General features: G+C 37.5%; 2 protein-coding genes across 2 annotated transcripts in view; one reads left to right on the top strand and one right to left on the bottom strand.

The window, feature by feature from the left end:
- Window positions 1-24,433, bottom strand: part of SCAMP1 (secretory carrier membrane protein 1) — a 319,758-nt gene that overhangs the window by 237,092 nt on the left and 58,233 nt on the right. The gene's annotated exons all lie outside the window — the stretch shown is intronic.
- The window catches only part of LHFPL2 (LHFPL tetraspan subfamily member 2), an 82,435-nt gene that overhangs the window by 43,450 nt on the left and 14,552 nt on the right, over window positions 1-24,433 (top strand). Inside the window, exon 3 of the mRNA XM_083353115.1 lies at window positions 21,723-22,473. Coding sequence (XP_083209241.1) covers window positions 22,044-22,473 — 430 coding nt within the window. The 5' untranslated portion in view covers window positions 21,723-22,043. The remainder of the gene's footprint in view (window positions 1-21,722; window positions 22,474-24,433) is intronic.

Below are 24,433 nucleotides of genomic sequence, written 5' to 3'. Positions count from 1 at the left end.
GTAACCAACCTTCTCTGGGCTCAGAAGAGAGGAAGTCCAGTTAATACTTCCTGGTAATTCCAGGATCGTATTCACCCCTAACAAGACTGTTTCTGAAATAGGAACTGTATTGTACTTTAAAAAAAACTCTTCTCATTTATTCAAGGCTATACTTTTAGCTATCTAGAAAGTTTTCTAAGTAAGCAGAAAATGTTATTTTATTTTGGGTGTGGCTACATTTGGCTTCCACATTCAGTGCTAACTAAAGTTATTGAAGGGAGTCTTCAGTAACTAAATATTGAGTATTAAGGAGTGGCTATACAATATCCCTCATTCTATATCTACCACAACTAACCAACCTTATTTCTATAAAGTGTGATTGACTATGTGAGAATAGAATATTGGATTAAAGAGAAAAAGATAAATATTGGCGGGGAGGGTCTCCCAAAGCTTTGCTCTTTTCATTGCATGGTAACATATAAATATTGGAAGTTATTCACACTATCCGGAGTGTCTGTGAATATATTCTGCACTACTTAAAAGAAAGCAGGAACGCAAGATATTTTTTGTTTCTCAGTCCTAGTGCTGACAACATTGTCTACTGTCGACTCATATGTTTTGTCTACTGTCTCCAACATGAGACTTATTTGAACTTCAGGCATTATGGCTGAAATAGCTGGCCTTAAGATTGAACTTCCTATTTTCCCATCTGTCACTTTTTTCTTAACAACTTCCCTAATTGGGTGGTCTCAAAACTTGAAACTCTTTTTCAGTTATTCTGTTTGTTAAGGGAGGCAGTATGATGCTGGCCATCTTATTTTAAAATCCATCCCTTATTATTCTCAAAGCAGAACAGCTGCTAAGTCCTGGCACAATTGTAAATCAACAGATGGCCTTTGGGAGATAGAGGAAGGTATCAACATGCTCAGTAGATCCCCAAAGCTTGGGGAAGAACAAAAAATTGAAGGGAACAAACACAACTGCTTTTCAAGCTAAATATTTCTTCTGTAACCTCAAGAAAAAAGAATGAGTGAGAAAAAATTTAAACTTAAAGAGGAAATAATATCATTTGCCAATTTTATTTATTTATTTATTTAATAATATTTATATACCGCCCTTCTCCCGAAGGACTCAGGGCGGTGAACAGGGCAAGAATAAAAAATACAAAGTTACAAAAGTTAAAAAAAAGAATTAAATATGCCCACTAAAAACAGTAAATACAAACATTAAAATAACAATAAAAAACCCCACCAGTCCCCCATCAGGCCAGGCCAGCTTGTTCGAATAAGAATGTTTTTAGATTGCAACGAAAGGAGCGAAGATCAGGCGCCATCTGGAGCTCAACCGGTAACTGATTCCATAGCTCCGGGGCGCCCACAGAGAAGGATCTCCCCCTGGGGGCCACCAATCGACATTCTCTGATCGGTGGCACCCTGAGGAGGCCCTCTCTGTGGGAACGTACAGGGCGAAGGGAAGTTGATGCCGGCAGCAGGTGTTCCCTAAGGTACTCCGGACCCCTGCCATGTAGGGCCTTAAACACCATTACTAGTACCTTGAATCTCATAAATTTTAGCATTTATGTATGTAATTTATACATATGTGTGTGTGTGTGTGTGTGTGTGTGTGTGTGTGTGTATCATATGATGTATATATGTGTATATATATCATATGTGTATATATATCATATGATTTTTCATATTTTCATATGATTATTTCATATGATTATTATTTTTTGCCCTCAGAATCAAAGACTGATTCATTTACTATAGCTAAACAGTTCAGGTCACTGTACATACGTTTAAACCCAATCTTTAGAGTTGTTAATGGTACAAGTATATTTTTCCAGGGGATCTGTCAACTGCTGTATTCAGAATGAGAGTTCCCCGTTGTTTTTTTCCCCCTGTGGAATCTTTTTCTCATTTTGTTCCTTTCCAAAGAATTAGATTATTTTAAAAACAATTTGATTGTTCAGGACAATTCTTATTCTGAAAGTTTTATTCTTAACCTGATGTCTGCCTTTCTACCTAAAGTAATGATGATTAATGTTTGCAAGAGTAAAATACACTATAGTCTTTTAAGATATGCCGTGATTTTTCATAAGGGAAGAAAGAAGGATTCACAGGGTTTCCTTCTGAGGTTCATTTGTAAAGTGATGGATCTATTCCTATCTCCTGACCAATTGATCAGGACACAAAGCTGGCAATGCAGTGACAGTCTATTTACTCAGGAAGAGATTAGATTAGAAACAACAAGTAACTGCCCTGTTTTCTCTGGAGAAAAGTCAAGCCTAAATATGCTTTTTATCCTGCCCATGAAATTCGGTTTTAGATACCCATCAAAGAACAATGTAGTATGAAGGAGCTGAAAGAAATCACCATTTTCTTCTTTGCTAAACAATTAGACAATATCTTACATTTATTATATTGCATTTTATGTTAGCCATATTAGCATTTTTTCAGAATGTCTGCAGATTACATAAACTTATGAATTCTTACTAGTTTCTTATTTTTTTGTGGCCAAATACATTTCTGAATTACATTTCTGAATTTATGAACCCCTCTTTTAAATTTGATACACCAAGTGCTATGACTTCATGATCAAATACATTGTTTAGATAATGTTTTAGACAAACTTTTCCAAAGTTTTAGGGTCTATTCCTTGGCAGACCTTTTATTATTTGAGGTCAGCCCTTTCCTATTTTCAAGGATTTTATAGAATTGATGCTGATTTGCTATACATTGCAAATTCCAGTGGAATTGAATTATTTGATTGTCATATCACTTAGTCTTCTCTGCAATAACCATGGCTCTTTGTTTCAATTGTTCTACAACCTCTACAATTCCCTTATTCTCCAGTTTGTACTTCATACACAGATTTGTTTTGATTGAAGTTTCTGTGCCTCAAATTCTTCAATTGCTCAAATCTATGCAAATTTTCTTTACCTTCAATTCATTTGCATTTTCCATTTAGATTTTCCTTTCTTAAGAACTTCATTCCTTCGTGTTTTAAACCCCCAATTTTTCAATAGTTACATAGGCTACGGCAGATATCAGCTGATTCATTTGGGCCAATGTTGAAGATAGAATCATTTTAACAGCTTCATTCTTCATTGTCTTAGCCAAAGTTTTCTTCTTAATTTGATTAATTTTGGCAAAGGCATCTTTCAGCTTCTTTCATTTGGTCCTTGATTTTCCTAACTAGTTCTCAATTAAACAATAGTACTTTCAATTCTTTCATAACTTCAGTTTCTTTGCCTTGTTGCTCTTCATTAACATCAGTAGTCTCTTCATTTTCTCCTCTCTGTTGCTCACTCTTGAGAATTGGTAATATTATTAATAGATGTAAATAAATCTGAATTTTGACTTGCGTTCTTTGACCAAAATTTTTGCTTTTGGTCCAGTAGCTTGTCAGCGCTATACCTTGAGGATGCCTAGCAAGCAGACCTGAATCCATAGCATATTTTTGGGTGAATATCTATGAGCCATAGCCAGCAATGTGACTTATCTGGGCAACAGTTAATTGGCACAAAATTCGAATTATGTATTCTTACTACATTGAATGGAGTTTTTTGGAACAGATTTCGTCTGACACTTCGGCTAAAACCTGTGTGAGATGGTTCCACCTGTTCAGCATAGCCCTTAGCATCACTAGAGCATGTACGTCTCTACTATGATGAGGTTCCTTTGGAAGGAACTGTTATTGTGGTTGGTTACGCACTCAGGCAGATGATAATAATAATAATAATAATAATAATAATAATAATAATAATAATAATAATAATAATAATAATAATAATAAGAAGAAGAAGAAGAAGAAGAAGAAGAAGAAGAAGAAGTAGTAGTAGTAGTTGGAAGAGACCTTGGAGGTCATCTAGTCCAACCCCTTGCTCAGGCAGGAAACCCTATACCATTTCAGACAAATGGCTGTCCAGTCTCTTCTTAAAAACTTCCAGTGTTGGAGCATTCACCACTTCTGGAGGCAGGTTGTTCCACTGGTTAATTGTTCTAACTGTCAGGAAAGTTCTCCTTAGTTCTAAGTTGCTTCACTCTTTGATTCGTTTCCAGCCATTGCTTCTTGTCCTGCTTTCAGGTGCTTTGGAGAATAGCTTGGCTCCCTCTTCTTTGTGGCGGCCCCTGAGATATTGGAACACTGCTATCATGTCACCCCTCACTCTTCTCTTCATTAAACTACACATACCCAATTCCAGCAACCGTTCCCTATATGTTTTAGCCTCCAGTCCCCCAATCATCTTTGTTGCTCTTCTCTGTACTCTTTCTAGAGTCTCGACATCTTTTTTACATCGTGGTTTAAACTGAATTTTGCATTTTTATCCACATATTGATTCCTTCCCAAGGACCTGGGTTGTTATTGTTATCATCATCCTGTTTCAGGTCAGTAAATGAAGTTGGTAATTTCATGTCCAGCATGACTATGGAAGCAATTCAATAATATAAACAAACCTTTGAATAAAGACCAATTTATGTTAGAAAAAGAAAAAAAGATCGATACAGTTTTAATCTATCTGCCTGCCTAAATTTGAAACAGTATTGTACTTGCCATGTCTTTTGATTGATAGGTTGTTATACTTAAGTGATTTATTATATTTCTAGTGGCACTTTGCTTTAGTTCAACATTTATAAAACATGAAAATCACAGTTTTAAAAATTATCTATGGGGAAGATTTGATAAACTGCATAATTTCAAACAATGGATTGTTTAAAAATACAGAACTGCAAAATGATAAATAGCTACTGGCTGCATTGTTAGTTTATCAATGTTGGTTCCTCCAACTTTAACAGAGGTTATTAATATAGACAGCTTGTAAATTGCGTATTTGATCCATTTTAGAAGCTTCAGAGTTCTTTGATTGGAAATGGGTGAAAAGAGATGTAATGTACTTTTCAGACAAGTGTTTTGAAACTGCAAATTTTAATTTACATTCAGTTGATAGAAATGTATTGGAGGGAATATATTTGTACATACAGAAGCATTAGTAAATGGTGGAAGCTTCAAAGTAGATTTTGATTCTTCACTTGAATTAGTGTTTGATTTGTTCAGGATTAACTTGATTCAATTTTGATTACATTTTAGAGATTTTGTTGTTAGTCTTGTCTTTAAACATCCTATTTATGGTTCATACATACGCATCTGCTGTTAATGAGGCAATATATGTGAAAGAATTTAGATTCATTTTTCAATATACTGAATTGTTTGCTGAGGGATCTGCTGCTAAGCCTGTCATTTGAGGCTTTTGAAGTAATTTCTCACAGGCTTATATGTTAATGTGTGGGGAGAAACAGGTTTACTCCCCAGTCAGCCTGTCGGTATTTATATCCTCATTTCTTTTCCATGATAAATTTAGGATATTTTTTAAAAATAAAAATAAATATTTCTGTGTTCATCCAAACTGAAAATTATGACTTGCTATAAAACTATGTGTCAACATCAGTATACTTAAAAATCAAAATTATTTGTATATTAGATTTATACCATGCCTTTCCTTAAGGAGTTCAAGCCAATGTATCTAATATTCTTTCCTCTTATATTTTCCTGCACCAATCTTCTGAGGAAAGTTGAATTTGATACATATACATTGTTAGATTTTCTGTTTCTTTCTACAATAGGTGGAATGAATTTTCTGAAATTCTATTAAGATAACAGAATAACAGTTGGAAGGGACCTTGGAGATCCAATTTCCTGCTCAAGCAGGAGACCCTATACCAGTTTAGACAAGTAATTGTCCAATTTCTTCTTAAACACCTCCACTGATGTAACATCTATAACTTCTGAAGGCAAGCTATTCCACTGATTAATTGTTGTAACTGTCAGGAAATTTCTCCTTATTTCTAGGTTGGTTCTCTTCTTGATTAGTTTCCATCCATGCTTTCAAATGCTTTGGAGTATAGGTTAACCCCTTCTTCTTTGTGGCAGCCCCTTAGATCACGGATGTGAAACTCGATCACGTCACATGACGCATCACATGTTTTTTGCCTTTGCGGAGCCAGGGCATGTGACATCCCTGCCTTAGATGAAAAATATGGTCATGTTTAAACTACATGGGTAAGTGGTGTGCCTGCAATGCTTGTAACAAGGTCTTTGCATGACAATATTTTGTGGCCTTTTCATGGGTTAACAATTGGTATGAATCCAACTGCAAGCATTGCTAATTGTGCAGTTTTTAGGATTTGAGTCAGAAAATAAAAATAAATTTCAGATTTGTGCTTTTTAATTCAACTGAACTACTAATTATAATGATGAACAGTGTTTTCATTTATTGAATGAAGAAATAAATTTATTTGCTTCTCTCTCTCTTCTCCCTATTTAGCACCATCATGCTTTACTTTTCCTAGAAGTATAGAGGAAACAAGGCATATGTGTTAGAAAACCAGATACCATGCCTTTCCTTTCCATTCCTAATGTAGATAGATTTTATAATGAAAAAACATTTTTTCAGATGAGTTTTAAACGTTTCAAATCTCTCAAGATTGAAAAAATCTATTTTTTATTATTTTTGCAGTGTTTGGAATATTTATTACAAACTGATAAAGTTGTAAGCCTTCACCTACTCACCCTCTTGCATGTTGGAAAGAGTATAAAATAGGTTTTCTCTTTTGACTGCAAGAGCCCTGCATTTTGGCAGGATGTTCGGAAATGCCTTCTGTAAGGTCGTTGGAAAACTGCCTGGAAATTTCAGCGTATCCAGAATACTACGATAAGACAGTTGATTCCATTATTACCACAGTTTCACTGTTCTATTTCCAAATCTAAGTTTCAGGTTGCTGCCTTTAAAACCTTGAACATTTTGCAGCCACGATTGCTGATGTTCTGTTCTCCAAATTTGTGGTTTAGAAGAAACAGGCTTTCTCAAATGTGCCAGCCAACAGATGAATTATGTTTAGCTGAGAGATGCTTTATCTGGCTAATCTTTATACTCTTGGTTGTATGCTCTCTGTTGGATGGGGAATAATTTTCTCTTTTGGCAAGCAGTAGTCTTTCCCCTCTATTTTTTTTAAACTACCTGGTGAGCAAAAGTAATCATTGGATTAACAGTTATTGAAACATTCAATTTCTCTGAAAGGACAGTCTCAAAAAAATAAAAAAAAAGCTGGCCTGTGCCTAGGTGTTCCGGAATAAACTCTAGCCTTGTCCTGATGCTCTTTCTGGACAGCAGAGGTTTCTTCCTGGCATACCCTTTATCTATTAATATTGTTGAGTTGAAACGTAAATATCTCTGTATTGAAATAGGATAAATGAAAAATGTCAGTGGGATGAATTTAATTTTTAGCATAATTCTCTATGCTATATATACACCCAAATGTATGGATTACATGGTTGTAATGATACAGCCTTTGCATTTACAGAGTGAAAATGCCATGGTTGTAATACTAGTCTTTACTGTGTCCCCCCATTCTGCTAATGTAACTTTTGTTTTAGGTTAGTAAACTGTTCCAGTTGGATTCCAGGGTGCAGGAGTGGGAGGAAAGGAGAGAAAAGAGAGGATTATTAGTCAGAGTCTTATGGAAATTCATGAATGCCAGAAAGCTGAGAAAATAGCTTAGTAACAGAGAAGGTTTGTTTTGTTTCCAAGTCACTTTCTTGTGTCTGTGCAATAATTCTCAGATAAGGAGGCCCTTGGTGCTGTGAAAAGATTAGTATTCATTCTTATCAATGAGAATTGCTTAAGAATATGAAAACAAATCCTGCCTCTAAAGTTTTTGTCATGTCCTTTTTCCCCCCTATAAATTGTTGTTCTCCTAATAGGACTAATTTTCTGATTATCCTTCTTTAGCAGAAGCCTATAAGCACAAATAAAATGTAAAGATAAGTACAGTTTCTAGAAGTACTAGTGAGCTACACCCTTGAGCTGAATGAACTGGATATGAGTAAGCAGTGTCATGCAGCAATTGAAAACGCCAATGCACTTGTTAGCTGCATCAACAGTGCCCAGAGCAAAAGAGATAATTTCATTATACTCTTCACCAGACATGTCAAACACAAGGCCCGGGGCCCGGATCCGGCCCGCGAAGTGGTTTCATGCGGCCCGCGAAGCCATCCTGGAAACAGTGAGGGAACGGCCCCCACTGCCTTGGCCCTGGCCCAGAGACCCTCCTTCTGCCAGAGACCCTCAGATCTGTCCCACTCCTGCCCAGGCCCCCATAGGCACCCTTGATGCGAACGATGTAGAGCTGGCCACGCCCACCCTGGCCATACACACCCGGCCCCCTGAGGGCAACTGCAATGCTGATGCGGCCCTCAATGAAATTGAGTTTGACACCCCTGCTCTTCACTGATAAGATCATACTTCTACTTCTGATCCAATATGGGCACCATGCTTTTAAAAGAAGCTAGACAAGTCAGGGGAGGTCCATTCCAGATTCTAGAAATCAAGCCATTGAGGAATGATTAAAGGAGCCAGGAATGTTTAGCTTAAAATAGAAGTCTAAGGGAATTTTGTTAACATCTACAAATATGATATCAGAAAGAATATAGATTAGCATTAGTCCCAGGAAAATATATGTTTAAATGTAATATAAATATTCACTCCCAAAGGCATAGAAGTGACACTTTTTTCTCTTATTGTTTGTATGATCTTTCATGATATTACTTTTTTTATGATTGTGTATTTTGATTCATTTGTACCATGGGTCTCCTATTGTCTTCATTGTATTCTTAGTGAGAGGCTCTCAACTATGACAAGAAAAGAAAAGGAATAAATATAATAAATAAACCTTGCATTAGATGCATAAGTAGATAATGATACAAAGATGGAATCCCAATAAACAAGACTTACCTTTTATCACTCTAGGGGTTTACAGTGAAATGGTTCAAGTTCAAATTAGCAATTAAAGAGATGCTGACTATTCTGAGCTGGGCAATCCTTCCGAATGGAGGAGTTCAGCATTTGGAGGAAGGGCTGTTTAAGGAGAAGGGGTGATATAATCAGATAAATCAAAACAATTATATCAGAATGGCCAGTTTAGACAGTGCTATTAAATTCAGTATTATGTTTTAAAAGTACTGGTTTATACAATTCAGTCCTCAGTCGGTTGGAAGAGCTTTGTGAATGGATTAATAGAAAGAAAGTAGATGGTATTGTAGCACTTACCAAGCCTGAATAAATTAATCAAAATTGAGTTTAAAAAAGGTTTTTTATTTTATTTATATCTCAACTGTTATTTTTACGTATAACTCAAGCTGGCAAACATATCCAACACACCTTCTTCCTGTTTCCTCACAACAACCCTGTGAGGTCAGATGGGCTGAGAGAATGATTTTTTATGGTAACAACACAATATCCAATACACAAATCACAACAGCGGTTTTGGATAATGAAGAAAAAAAATCTCCAAAGCAGTGGGGTAACAGGTAGCATTTTGGAAAGACAGAATCTACGGTCCTTTCCATTGGCTGATCTGTCAAATAACTTGAAAAAATGATTAAGGATATGGATTTTGTAATATTTGTAATTTAATGTCATCTAATTTAATGTTTTTACTTGGAGCAGGGATCTTCAAACTTGCCCCTTTTATGACTTGTGGACTTCAACTCTCAGAATTCCTCAGCCAACAGACCTGGCTGAGGAATTCTGGGAGATGAAGTCCACAAGTCATAAAAAGGCCAAGTTTGAAGACCCCTGACCTAGAGAAACAAGGTTTGAAGTTCAGATACTTATTATTCCCTACAGTGAAACTGAGGGGGGGGGAGAGAAAAGACTCCCTCCCCTTTGCTTTGATTCTGACTTCTAATGGACTGTTACACAATAGAAGTCCCATTGCTTATCTGGTCTGTGGTGTAGTTTTCATCCATGTAATATGAATGTGGACTTTGTTCTAAAAAGCTAAAATTAAACACATATGTAGCAGTTTTGAATGCCATTTAAATTTGATGTGGAATAAAACTACAGGCTTTCCTCCCCTAAACAAAACATAAACATCTGTAAAATAAATTACGATTTCAGAGGAAAAAGTTCATGGTGGATTTTAATAATTACAATAGGGAATAGAGCTCACAATGTCTAGTGTTGCTGTGTGATTTGAATGACTATGACTTAAGTCTATGGAGAAACAAGTAAACTAGAGCTTTTTTAACTAATTCTTTCCAGACCTTGTTTGATTTGCAGAAGACTTTGGTTCTTTACTATGTTATAAATTTATGAGTTAAGGGCCATATAATATCTATAACTCTTATGTAATGCTTGACTTTTTCCTGGCTTATATAAATCTCAGCAGAGATGAGAATTGCTCTTGTGTTTTTTGTATATTTGTGAATTGGGATCTGTAAATAGAATAAATTAAATTGGTACTTTTAAATATAGATTTTTCTAAATAATTTTTAAAAGACAAAAGAAATATAATACAGACTAATTCAATGAAAACTTGCATTTAAAATGGAATTTTGATCTAACATATAAATACTACCAAATATATTGGATTTAAAAAACCTTGTTTTACATAGATCTTTTAAGGCTATGCATGACAGATATGTTATTGAAGATTATTATTAATATAGACATGATACTGGGACTTGGGGAATTAAAGAATAAATTTAATACCAACAACTTGGTTTTATGCCCTTTGTGTTATGACTCACCTTGATTTTTATTTCAACAAAATAGAGCTTCTTCTGTGTCGTAAATGTATCTTGTTTCTTCTATGATTAAGGTAAAGGTAAAGGTTCCTCCACACATGCATGCTAGTCGTTTCCGACTCTAGGGGCCGGTGCTCATCTCCGTTTCAAAGCCGAAGAGCCAGTGCTTGTTCGAGGACGTCTGCGTGGTCATGTGGCCGGCATGACTAGACGCCAAAGGCGCACGGAACGCTGTTACCTTCCCACCATAGTGGTCCCTGTTTTTCTACTTGCGTTTTTACGTGCTTTCGAACTGCTAGGTTGGCAGAAGCTGGGACGAGTAACAGGCGCTCACTCTGTTACGCGGCACTCAGGATTCGACCCGCCAAACTGCCAACCTTCTGATCGACAAGCTCAGCATCCTAACCCACTGAGCCCTTTCTTCTATGATTACTCCCACTATTATTCATTAATATTATTTTAAAATTTATTTAGTATATTCCATACTTAATTTTTCTCATATCTTTTGAAATATAAGCCATGGCTTACATCACTATTTTCTTATCTAGCGCCACTAAAGTGAATGAGTCATGGCTTGCATCTGAGAATAGAATTTTTGCTCTACTAACAATTTTGGGAAGGTGTACAGTAAATTTTGATGTCTGCTGATAACGCATATCTGAAATTACAAATTTAAAAAATCAGAGTTATAGAACTGCAATTTGTTCTAAAGTAAAAGTACTCTTCTTTGTGTACAAAGGAGTTAAAAGGGACAAGGCAGCTCAGGAGACCAAAGCTGTTCTGTTGCTTTGTTCCTGATGTTTTGAACAATTGAGTAAGGTTGGAAGAAATTTTTTTAAAAAACATTTGAAAGGAATAAGTACTCATGCCACCTATATTCAGTTTGGAGCCCAAATTTCTCTACATCCATTAACTTCCCTCCGCCCAGTACGCTCCCACAGAGAGGGCCTCCTCAGGGTGCCGCCGGTCAAAGAATGCCGACTGGTGGCCCCCAGGGGGAGAGCGTTCTCTGTGGGTGCACCGGACTTATGGAACCATCTTCCGGTAGAGCTCCGGATGGCGCCCGACCTCCGCTCCTTCCGGCGCGACCTTAAAACCCATCTCTTTAAGGAAGCGGGCCTGGCCTGATGGGATGGGGTGGGTTTGTTATTATGACTTTAATTTTAAATTTGTACTATGGGCATTGTTTAATCATGTTTTAATAATTTTAACTTTTGTATCTGTCTTTTACGTATTGCCCTGTTAACCGCCCTGAGTCTCTTGAGAGAAGGGCGGTATATAAATTAAATAAATAAATAAATAAATAAATAAATAAATAAATAAATAAATAAATAATTGAGTAATTGAGTAATTGCTTCCCATTAGAATGTTAGAAAGCCAACATGTGGTTATTATTTTTTTTGCATGTATGTCTCGTAATAAAGCATCTTATACTCTGATATTTATTCTCCAGTGATAACCTAATGAAATGATAGTAACATGGAAGTTTGGCCTCTTTTAGAGAAGGTGCACTCCTGCTGGTCAGTACTATGAGAAATATCTCTGCAGTTTCATGTTCATTTTCCTGGGCCTAAGTCCAACTGCAATGTAATTTTTCATAGATTCTAGAATTATTTATTCTTTTATTATTTCATATTTCCTGCTACTGAAACTTTGAATGGTCACGTTATCATATACATTATAATTTTGTTCAGTTTTGTTTTACTGTGCTATTTTCCCCTTTAGCAGTATTTTTCTAGTATTGGCAGTCACTTTAATTTTGATTCAATAAATAAATAAATACTTATCTTGCATATATGCCATAATAGTGTAAAATTAGTACTGCAGTAGTAAGATATATTTACCTTTTCCTATGGTGCTGGAGAAGACTCCTGCGAGTCTCTTGGACTGCAAGGCGATCAAACCGGTCAGTCCTAGAGGAGATCAATCCCGACTGCTCTCTAGAAGGCCAGATCCTGAAGCTAAAACTCAAATACTTTGGCCACCTAATGAGAAGGAAGGACTCACTGGAGAAGAGCCTGATGCTGGGAAAGATTGAGGGCAATAGAAGAAGGGGACGACAGAGAATGAGGTGGCTGGATGGAGTCACTGAAGCAGTAGGCGTGAGCTTAAATGGACTCCAGAAGATAATAATAATAATAATAATAATAATAATAATAATAATAATAATAATAATAATAATAATAATAATAATAATAATATATAAAGTTGGAAGGGAACTTGGAGGTCATCTAGTCCAACCCCCTGCTCAGGCAGGAAACCCTATACCATTTCAGGCAAATGGCTGTCCAGTCTCTTCTTAAAAACCTCCAGTAGAAGATGGTAGAGGACAGGAAGGCCTGGAGGAATGTTGTCCATAGGGTCGCGATGGGTCGGACACGACTTCGCAGTTAACAACAACAACAACAACAAGTTCCCTGGGATTCTGGTGCCTATAGCAAAAGGTTGACAGTAGGTGGTGATGAATTAGCTGATACATTGAAGCATCTATGGCAACTTTACAACCTGTGGACTTCAAGTCCCAGAATTCCTGAGACAGCATGGAAAGTAAAATTGCCATAGTTGCCCACCCCTGCATTAAAGTTGCCTGTTGACAGTAAAGTTGCACCTGTCCTGTGCAGGATGGCCTGTCTTCATGGGTTGGATTTCTATTGAAGTAACACTGCCATCATGTGGTAGAGCGTTATGGGAATATCTTTCCTAGACAATACATTTATTTATGAGGAACTTTTCAAGATATTACCCTTTATGAGTGTCAGGTTTTCCACTTCTTCCTAAGAAAAGGGAAAACTTTTGCTGTTTCTTGTTCTGTGTGTTTTGTTTATTTATGTTTTCTCTCTTCAAAAACTGACTTTGGTTTTAACAGCCTTCTGCTTTTTCTTTTTCCTGGATCCCTCTGAGAATCTGTTTGATAAATAATTCCCAGAAAATATTAATAAAACATTTAAAAGTTAGGAGTTTTATATTTTAAAATTGATTGCTGAATCTTCAATAGTTGGATGTCTAGCCATTCCTATCTCTCTTTTAGCTTTTATTTCAGTAAGACTTATTATAAGCCAGAGGATGGATTTGTGTCTTCATTTTTTTAAAAGAAAGAAATCTGTAAGCTTTAATGTTCAGTGTTCTCTCATTTCAATCTTCCAAGGCTCAACAGGAACCTCCAAAATCAGAAATGCATAGGTGCAGTTGCTTCTTTATAAGTATTTATTTAAATCTTTTAATCACAAAATCTTTTCTCAGAGCTACCAAAAGATTATTTAGTAGCATAGTTTCTGCATCTTGTAGAATAAATAAAAGTAAATTGTTTAATATTACCAAGTAAAACAATTTTGTATTTGACTTTCTATTTTACAGCCAATAAAATAGTTTTTTCTTCATTTGCATAAAGAAAATTGATTTTTATGGGCTAGAAACTTTGAAGTAACACATTATACATTCTTAGCTTTGTCTATTTTCCTACAAGTTGTATTTTATTGTAGATTTCTCAATGGCAAAGAAAATAGTTGTAAAATATTCATATTTATTCCAAATTAATATTGCATATATGTACTTGGACAAATGAAACTTGGTAAATATCAACATTCAGAAACTGAATATCGTAGCCAAGTTTTGTTTTCAGTGTATATTATAATAACGAACAATTGCAATAGGTAAAATGCTTAAGAGGTATTTATCTGTATTATATTACCTTGGAAAGATATATTTTATTTTTAATAAATGTACTAAATAAATCCATCCATGTCAAGATAATCAAGAATGGAGCAAATACTCCATGATCCTAACAGGTGTTGCCTCAGAAGATTAGCCAGCCTTATTAAATTGTTTTAATTTTAGAAAACAAAAGTAACCATGGTTCCATCCACCTTTAGTCTTGTTGATCATAAAATCCATCACAGATACTGCTGATGTATTAATGGTTGATTTACTCTTGTTTGTATTGTTACTATCTGAGTTTTAATTTTATCTTGTTTGCTTCCCAGAGTCCTTTGTGGTTGCGCTGTATTATAAATACCATAAAGAAAAGAAAAGGAAGTACTTCTTTACATGTAGAGTATTAAGGTTAAACATGGGCATTGAGCTTAAAGCCTCATGCTTTCCAGCTGAGAACAAAGTCCACTGTTCCCACAATAAAGAGCCAGGATGTTTTAAAACAGAAAGGATCCATCAAAACCAGCAGTATTAAACCAGCACACAGATTAGTTCTGAGAGCCTCTTAAGCTAATATTTAACTAATATGTTACCTTAAGGCAAAGTAGGAAGATAAAGCTGAATGTCCCAGGATAAAAAAAGTCAACAGACTGTGGGTATTCATGTACTCATCTATCTCTCTGGTGACTAACACATTTATTACTTCAGAAACCTCTGTGTTCACAGTTCATTAAACCCATATTGTACAATCTTGCACATATTGTATCTATGCAGACATACACCTATATGGCATGTAGCTGATGAAGCAGGCAATGAAATAGAGGTATTTATGCATGTGCTGTTCTATAAATTGCAACATGTTTATTTATTTATTTTGCTGCAAAATAGAGCTACCCATCCAGAAATGGCAAAGGTTTTCTTGCAAATATGCACGTAAACTCAGATGGGTACAAACTCAGATGGGTGTAAATGATCCTTTAGATCAGACATGTCAAACACAAGGCCCGGGGGCCGGATCTGGCCCGCAAAGTGGTTTCATGCGGCCCGCGAAGCCATCCTGGAAACAAGAAGGGAACGGCCCCCACTGCCTTGGCCCTGGCCCAGAGACCCTCCTCCTGCCAGAGACCCCCAAATCTGTCCCACTCCTGCTCAGGCCCCCATAGGCACCCTTGATGCGAACGATGTAGAGCTGGCCACGCCCACCCACCAGGCCATACGCACTCTAGCCACGCCCATCCAGTAGGCCACGCCCACCCTGGCCACACCCACCCGGCCCCCTGAGGGCAACCGCAATGCCGATGCGGCCCTCGATGAAATTGAGTTTGACACCCCTGCTTTAGATATACCAGTGCCAACATCTTCAGTGCTTTTATGAGGTGAAAATAACACTTTGAATTAATCCTGAAAAAAGGATGTGACTTATCAGAAATTATGTGAACTGAGAACAGATTCAGAATACAAATAATTTTGTATCAGTTGACTTTCCAGATCTTTTCAAAGGCAGCAGTGGAAAGTAAGGCACACTACTGTAATCTAATCAGAATGTAAACAGGCCATGTGTAAGTGACTGTGACAAGATCCCTCTTTTTGAGGAATGGATGCAACTAGTTCATCAAAAACATTCCTATCTACTATCATTGCCCAGTTATCCAGGACTGAAGATAAGAGAAAAAGAACAAAACAAGAGTAAAAAAAGTTTCCAGGAGAGCAAATTCTGGGCCAAAGTCATTCAAGTGTGCAGGAACTGAGATAGGACAAAGCCAGGACTGATAAGAAAAACAGTAAGAGCAAAGAGATAAAGGAGCAAAGTAATCAAAAGAAAGCAGAAAGGGTGTGTAAGAGAGGACAACTAGAAGAAGCAGGAGAGGGGAAAATAAGAAAATAGCACAGCAAGATTTCAGCTAAAACAAGCCTACTGTACACTGATTGCTGTGACGGTACAAACTGTCTTGTTCACATATTTAGAAATCTGTTTTCAGAGCAACTTGTAGGTGTGGAAGAATTTGTAGGTACTGAACACATAGATCTATAATGCTTCCAGGGTGATCTCCTTTCTTTAAATTTTTGGTGAGCATGATTGGTTGTGATTTTCCATCCCATTGACAGGGGGGGGGAATATTCCAGTTTCAGAGATTGCATAGTGATTTTTTTTGGGGGGGGGGAAATATATCCAAGATTTCCTACAATTGTCTGCCTAACTTCTTTCTTCATCTCTTCACGTTAGAGCTCCTGTAGAGGTTCTTTGTTTCTGGTTTTACATTTTCTCAGATTCAAATGAATTATAAGATCTACATCTTGATTAGGATGATAAATCTAGCTTTATCAATGCATATAATTTGATAGGTTTGGGATGCCATAATTTTGATAAGTTCTTTTTTTTCTGTTTTTCTTATTTAATAGAAAAAATTATTGGAAGTAGATTGAAGTGAGATGGGAAACCTTAAGCAATTGCATCCAATTTGCTAACCACCAACTTTATTTCCTTTCTCTTCTGTATAGAATAAAGGCAGAGAGACATGTGTATAGGGGGAATGTGAGAGTTGAGAATTTTGTCAAGGAGGACTAAACTGACCGGATGCCATTCCCTCACTCATGTACATCCTTTCTGTGAGTTCAAGGGTGTAGCTTTAAAATAATCTCCATACAAATAATCTCTCCTTCTGCTATTCATTTGCTCAAAGCATTCTTAGAATGCGGTAGATCTAACAAGGAAAAACAGTTCAGGAAATGAATGCCAAGGGTCTAACAGTTCTTCCTCAGTTGAGACATCAGATGTTAAGCTTATGTTTGCTAAACAAAAAAAATATAAAAACGCCTCTGCATGATATCATTGCAGACTGTTCTGGACATAAGAAAAAAAGATCTCACTGTGTTTGCAGCTGCTTTCTTTTCTTCTTTTCTAGTGGTTTCATTTTAGCTCTCTGTGTGGCCCTTACTTCAGCTGTTTATTTAAATTGAGCCAAGAGACACTTTTCTAGAAATGATTTATTAGTTGACAAAACAAGGGTGGCTGAAGTAGAAAGAACTTTAGGAGTCTGGTGATACTGCGCTTTCAGACTTGTGTGTTTGTTCAAACAAAATAAGAAGCATATTCTTTTAAAAGCTTGAAAGGGAGAAAAGTCTGCTCTTACAATTGACTCCAGATTCTCTACATCCCAGATCATCTTTAGAAGAAGCATCTTTGTCCAGTTTAAAGTCCTTATGATGATGTTTTCTACTTCAGCTTCCATAGGCCTTAATGAGTCTGCAGTGAATCTGGAAAATGTCTGCTTAGGGTAGTCTGCTTTATTAGATTCGCCTATATCCCAGCTTCTGCCAACCTAGCAGTTCGAAAGCACGTAAAAATGCAAGTAGAAAAATAGGGGCCACTATGGTGGGAAGGTAACAGCGTTCTGTGCACCTTTGGCGTCTAGTCATGCTGGCCATATGACCACGGATATGTCCTTGGACAACTGCTGGCTCTTCGGCTTTGAAATGGAGATGAGCACCGGCCCCTAGAGTCAGAAATGACTAGCACGCATGTGCGGGGGAACCTTTACCTTTACCTTTTTATATCAGTGATAGCAAACCTTTTAGAGACTGAGTGCCCCAAAACCGCCCCAGCCCGCCCCTGTTCCACCCCACCCCGCCCCCACCCCGCCCACCCACAGGGCCATTCACCACCTCCACGGCCTGCCGCAGATTGCCCAGGCGGCCCAGCAGCGCCATGGTGGCCATGCCCTCCGCCCGTGCCCCACAGCATCAACTGTGTGTGATGGGGCGTGAGGGCAGAGTCTTGTCCCAGCTGCCATGTCATTGGCTATGCTGCTCTGCGAGGGCCATGCTCGGGGATGACTCTCCTCCAGAGGGGCTGCTGGTGAGGAGGGGGCTGCGGGGGGAGGCGGGGCTGGGGCAATGGCACACACGCCCACATAGAGGGCTCTGAGTGCCACCTCTGGCATGTGTACGATAGGTTTGCCCCCACTGGCCTATATGATGAGATTTTGCCACACGCTGTGTTAGAATTATTCCTGATTTATAGCAAAAGCATATCAATAGCGCTTAGATTTATATAGCGCTCCATAGTGCTTTACAACACTCTCTGAGCCATTTACAAATGTCAGCATATTGCCCCCAACAATCCGAATCTTCATTTTACCAAACTTGGAAGGCTGAGTCAACCTTGAGCAGGTCAGGATCAAACTCCTGGTTGTGAGCAGAGTTTGCCTGCAATACTGCATTCTTTGCTTTCAGAACAGGGTGTTTGATCATTTTGGAAGATTGCTAAGCTTTATACTGAGAGTTTTGAGCTCAAAATAGAGCTTTTTTAAACTCAAAAGAGTTACAGAATGATTGTCTTAGTCTGTTTTGAGTGCAAAACAACAGTTTGAGCTTGAAATGGGACATTTACATTCCAAAACAGGTTCAAATTTTTGAAACTTGCCCTTCTTGTGGCCAGTCTATTTGTTTTATCCACTCTGAATTGAGAAATGCAAATCAGAATGAGGTAAACACAGAGAAACATAGTTTCGTCTGTGTACAAAATACAAAAATCAAAACCATGTTCTTCAAGAATGTTGGGACCTAGTATCCTCGAGTGTGTCAAGATGTTTTTCAATGTAAGGATTCAGATTACACAGTCTTGTGTTTTCCTTATGAATGGTAGAATTCATATAATACAAACTGAAAAGAAGAATGCTCAAAGTACATCATCACAAAACTCAGGAGAGCAAGAATTTTAATAAACAATCTGATCCTACAATTAAAATGAATATAGGTAGTCTTCGACTTACTCATTTACTGACTGTTCAAAGTTACAACGGCACTGAAAAAAGTGACGTGACCGTTTTTCACACTTACGACCAAGTGTGCAGTGTCCCCATGGTCACATGATGAAAATTCAGACGCTTGGCAACCAGTTCATATTTATGACAGTTGAAGTGTCCTGGGTCATGTGATCACCTCTTTGCTTGGCCTTCTGACAAGCCAATGGGGAAGGCAGATTCATTTAACAACCGCGTTACTAACTTAACTGCAGGGATTCACTTAAAAACTAGCAAAAAAGTCATAAAGTGGGGCAAAATTCATTTAACAACTGTCTCACTTAGCAACAGAAATTTTGGGCTAAATCGAGGACTACTTTTACTGTAGAGAATATTTTTTAAAATGGGGATGCAGAATTACCACCCAATTACATATAGGTAATTTTTCCCATAGCAATCCAAAATTTATTGTGTAACATGATTAAGCCTAGGCTTTAATGACTTTATACAAGTATTGCCATTTATCAATTATTTCTGACTCCTATCTCCCACAGATTTTATTGTAATTTAACTTTGAATGTTAATGAAATTAATGATTGAAAACGCATTATTTCCCTAACCCCAATTTTGTTTAAAAATAAATGCAATTTTATTTTCAGGGTGCTCTAATATTTATATAGAATAATAAATTTAATCAGCATAGATATTTTTATTTTTTTTAAAAAAAAATAATATAGAGAAAAAAATGTTCAGACCAGTCTATTTTTAAAAAGATGAAAAGCTACAATATAATATAAAGAGAAGGATGTAGAAAATAAGAGGTCCTGATGTGGTGAGTGTAAAGCCCTACCATGAATTATGGACAAATTGAAAACAGGCATAATAATTAGCTGTCATCACAACATATGGCAGACAGATGAGGTACACGCTTTAGTTCTAAAACTGGGTTTATTGCTATTCGACTACCATTCTCTACTCAGTTACCTATCCTTATTGAAGTAAAGGTAAAGGTTCCCCCGCACATGCGTGCTAGTCATTTCCAACTCTAGGGGCCGGTGCTCATCTCCGTTTCAAAGCCAAAGAGCCAGCGCTTGTCCAAAGATGTCTCCGTGGTCATGTGGCCGGCATGACTAGACGCCAAAGGCGCATGGAACGCTGTTACCTTCCCACCGGAGTGGTCCCTATTTTTCTACTTGCATTTTTACGTGCTTTTGAACTGCTAGGTTGGCAGAAGCTGGGATGAGTAATAGGCGCTCATTCTGTTACGTGGCACTCGGGATTCGACCTGCCAAACTGCCGACCATCTGATCGATAAGCTCAGCGTCCTAACACACTGAGCCACCGCGTCCCTTTTATGGCGGTGGGAGAAGTTAAAAGAGACAGTTAATATGTTTCCTTCCTTCCCACTTATTATAGAAATTTGACCTGCTGAGAGGATTTGCTGCTTTGGCACCTTATAAGTTATCTTCCAGCTTTTATTATTTACACAGGGTGTGTTTGCACCACATGCCTGTTGATCTGCCTGACAGCCGTGCTGCTTGTTTTCCTCTCTTCGGCAGAAGTCAAGTTGTGAACTGTACTAATTCTTTGCTGACTGTCTGAGAATAACCAGAACTTGTGGTCTCTTATTTCCATTTTAAATCTAGAAAATTAAATAATGATCAACTTCCTAAAAATGATTTTCTTTTAAGCAAGGAATATTAAAATAATTTGTGTCCATACAAGAACATCCTTTTTGGGCCCACCTGTGTGACTGGGGGATTTGATACGAATGAAGCTCACAGAATTTCCAGCTAGCATGGCCACATGACTTCGCCTTTAAGGAAGTTTCTCTGTTCCAGTCCTGCTTCACTAGCAAAATTGTATCTTCTGCTTCTAGATTGTTCTCTGCCTTTCTCAAGGATGCCTACTCTCCATTCATGAAATAATACATGTATGTTTAACAAAAATATGAAACAGCAAAAAGCGATGAGGAACTCTAAACTTAAAAATAAATTTATTAAAACATGGTCATCTTTCCTCAGCAATATTAACTAAAGTTTTTCCTAACAGATTCCCCATATTCTGGATGTATTTTCTTATGTGTCAATATTCTGAAGTTTCATTCATATTTAATTTTTGTCTTGATCTTTTTGTATATTCAGTAAAAAGTAGTATACATATAAAAATGTACATGGCTACTCTATCAAATGACACAGCCCCAAATAAGGTAAGTTTCAGAGAAGCAGTTATGCCCAATCAGTTCCATAGTGTATCAGTAGTTGATTCTTCATTTTCCCAGGGTTAGACAAAGCTTTTTTGAAATTATGTAGGCCATTTAAATTTCATTTTAGTTTGCTGATTTCCTCTAGAAAACAATCATGAAAGTTGTTCATTTTATGTAATAGACTCTGTTATAATTCATAATTGACGCTTGCCTATTTCTCCAAACCCATGCTCACAAATGGTACTAAGTGTATACTTTTTAGTTGGAAATTTGAATGGATAAATGTACTCTGAATATCTGTGAAACTTAAAAGCATACCCCTGCAAAGTTTTATAGTGTGTAGCAGTACTGTAAGACATTGGTCACAGGAAATTAATAAGCCTACTATGGATAATGATTGCAGAAGATTCCTGCTGTCTGTGTTTGATAAGCTGATGTAAAAACTATTAGATGCTGATTTAGATCTTGGAAAAAAAAATGACTTTTCTCAGAAACGAAGGGTTTATTTTAATTCTTCTAACAATCCCTCCTCCTATACGTCTTTCTTTTCTTTCCTTTAGGTGTGGCGTGTCAAACCAGAGGCCGTCCTCTGTAAACTCCCACACGGGGTTGAAATGTCATATGCCAGTATGACTATTAGCACAGATCTGCACACTTCAGAGCTCCGCAGTCAAAGAAGAGGAAGAGAGGAACAAGATGTTTAGAGTCAGTGACGAGACTGCTTGCATGACTAACGCCTTAAGGAGTGCCTTCAGTTTCTGAAGTTGAAGAATAAGTAAACAGAAACAAGGATTACCTATTATATTCCAGTTCTTTTTTCTTTTTAACCACTTGGGATTTTAGTCTTTGAATTGACGTGGCCACAAGCACTGGACAGCAATATGTGTCATGTCATTGTTACTTGTCGTTCAATGTTGTGGACACTTTTGAGTATTGTTGTGGCGTTTGCAGAGCTTATAGCCTTCATGAGTGCGGATTGGCTGATTGGCAAGGCCCAGCCTGGAAGTTTTCAGGACACAGACAGCAGGAGGGCAGGATCAGTGGAACCCTATCGTCCAACCTTGGGGATCTATGGACGTTGCACCAGAATAGAGCACCTCAAGTCTTCCATGCCTGATACATCTTGTGGCCCCTATGCCGATAACTTCAGTGAGATTGCCAGTGGGTTTTGGCAAGCTACTGCTATTTTTCTTGCTGTGGGGATCTTGATACTCTGTGCAGTTGCATTTGTTTCTGTTTTCACGATGTGTGTACAGAGTATTATGAAGAAAAGTATTTTTAATGTCTGTGGGCTGCTACAAGGAATTGCAGGTAGGTGTGACAAAAAGAGAAGCTCTTACGTATGTTTGTAATAAGTGGATTTGGATCACCCACATTTAGATTTTATTTTTGTAAATCCTTTTCTCACGTTATAGCTAACTGATTCAAAGAAATGTTATTGGTGTTTCCAAATTAAAGACGATTCAGCTACTAGCACCAGCTGCCCAGAATTGTCTTATCTTGAAAAGCAAGCCAGGCTTGGATCTGGTGAGTAGGTAAATGGGAGGCCACCAGGAAATCTCAGGGCTTAGACTATTGCAAAATAGCAAATAATATTTCAGGAGAAGAAAGTCACTTCTGTATTTCTGCCAAGAAAACTACATGCATATGGTCATGAAGTCACCATAAGTCACCATAAGTCAACCTGAACGCATAAACACTTTACTTTTTTTTTTTTAAAAAAAAGTCAGTCTATTTATTCAGATTCATCAGTGGAAAAGGAAGGGGGCACATTCCCTGATTGCTCAAGGTCCTGAAGAAGAAACATTATAAGAAGGGAATTTTAATAGAAAAACAAGTCAGTTTTTATATAGTGGTGTTCTTCAGTTAAATTGCCTCAATTTTGAGGACCATTCCCTGTTTTTCTCAGAGCAAGTCAGGGTGTAGGATGACTTGCTGCCAAATTTAAGGAACTTCAGACTTATATGCTCCTTCTTTTTCATTATAGTTTTTGTCCCTGCTTTCTGATAAATTCATTCTTTGCTGGAACATTTAAATCAGCCAGCTGTGGTTTACATATAGGAATCCTCTTTGTTTCTAAGCCCTGATTGCAGAGTTAGCATAATTGCACCATGATTTTAGTTGGTTTAACCAAAATAATAAATATGATTTTGCCTCAGGGCAGAAACAGATGGAATGAATTATTCAGGATTGGGCAGGGATAGGGAAAATGAGATGGAGAGGGATGAATTTTAGACTCTTTAGTATTCGCATAATGATATACCATGGTTCTTGCACAGTCTCTAGGACAGGGGTTCCCAACCCCCAGGCCACTTCTGGGCCTTGAGCCATTTGGAACCAGACTGCAGAAATAGTAGGCCAGCGCGGGCATCCCCTTACATGAGCATGAGCAACAGACAAGCATGTGCACAGACTCTCCATTAGCGCAAGCGGTGAGCGCATGTGCCCATCACTTGTGCAAATGGAGCTGCACACGTGCACTTGCCCACCACTCAAGCAGAACCATCACCCCTCCCCCCACACCGCTGAGCCACAGAGCCAGAAAGTTTGGAGAACTCTGCTCTAGGAGACATTTGCAAACTGGCATGGATGAGAGACAATAATCTATTACTGTATACTAATTTTAAAAAGATTCATTAGTGGAAATCACAATAGGATCTGAAAGTGGAGCAGTCTGTAGATGCAAAATAATTTTTGAATTTTTTAAATTTGCAACTTACATCATGTCAGCAATCTTGCAGTGATTTTTTACTCAGACCAATGGTAATGTAAGTAGGTGACTGTCGAAGTCTAACTAATGACATATAACAACAGGTTGCAGTGTGCTATGTTGTGATGCAAATGTTTCAAATTGTCAATGTTATAAAAATATTTCTTCATATTTATACTGAAGCTTTAATAATAATAATAATAATAATAATAATAATAATAATAATAATAATAATAATAATAATAATAATATAAGAAGAAGAAGAAAAAGAAGAAGTTGGAAGGGACCTTGGAAGTCATCTAGTCCAACCCCCTGCTCAGGCAGGAAACCCTATACCATTTCAGACAAATGGCTGTCCAGTCTCTTCGTAAAAACTTCCAGTGTTGGAGCATTCACCACTTCTGGAGGCCGGTTGTTCCACTGGTTAGTTGTTCTAACTGTCAGGAAGTTTCTCCTTAGTTCTAGGTTGCTTCTCTCCTTGACTAGTTTCCATCCGTTGCTTCTTGTCCTGCTTTCAGGTGCTTTGGAGAATAGCTTGACTCCCTCTTCTTTGTGGCAGCA

This window comes from Vipera ursinii, assembly GCF_947247035.1.
Source record: "Vipera ursinii genome assembly, chromosome: 2".
In the NCBI taxonomy this organism is placed as follows: Eukaryota; Metazoa; Chordata; class Lepidosauria; order Squamata; family Viperidae; genus Vipera; species Vipera ursinii.
Note: the sequence above shows the minus strand (reverse complement) of the source record. Positions and strands in the feature narration are given on the sequence as shown.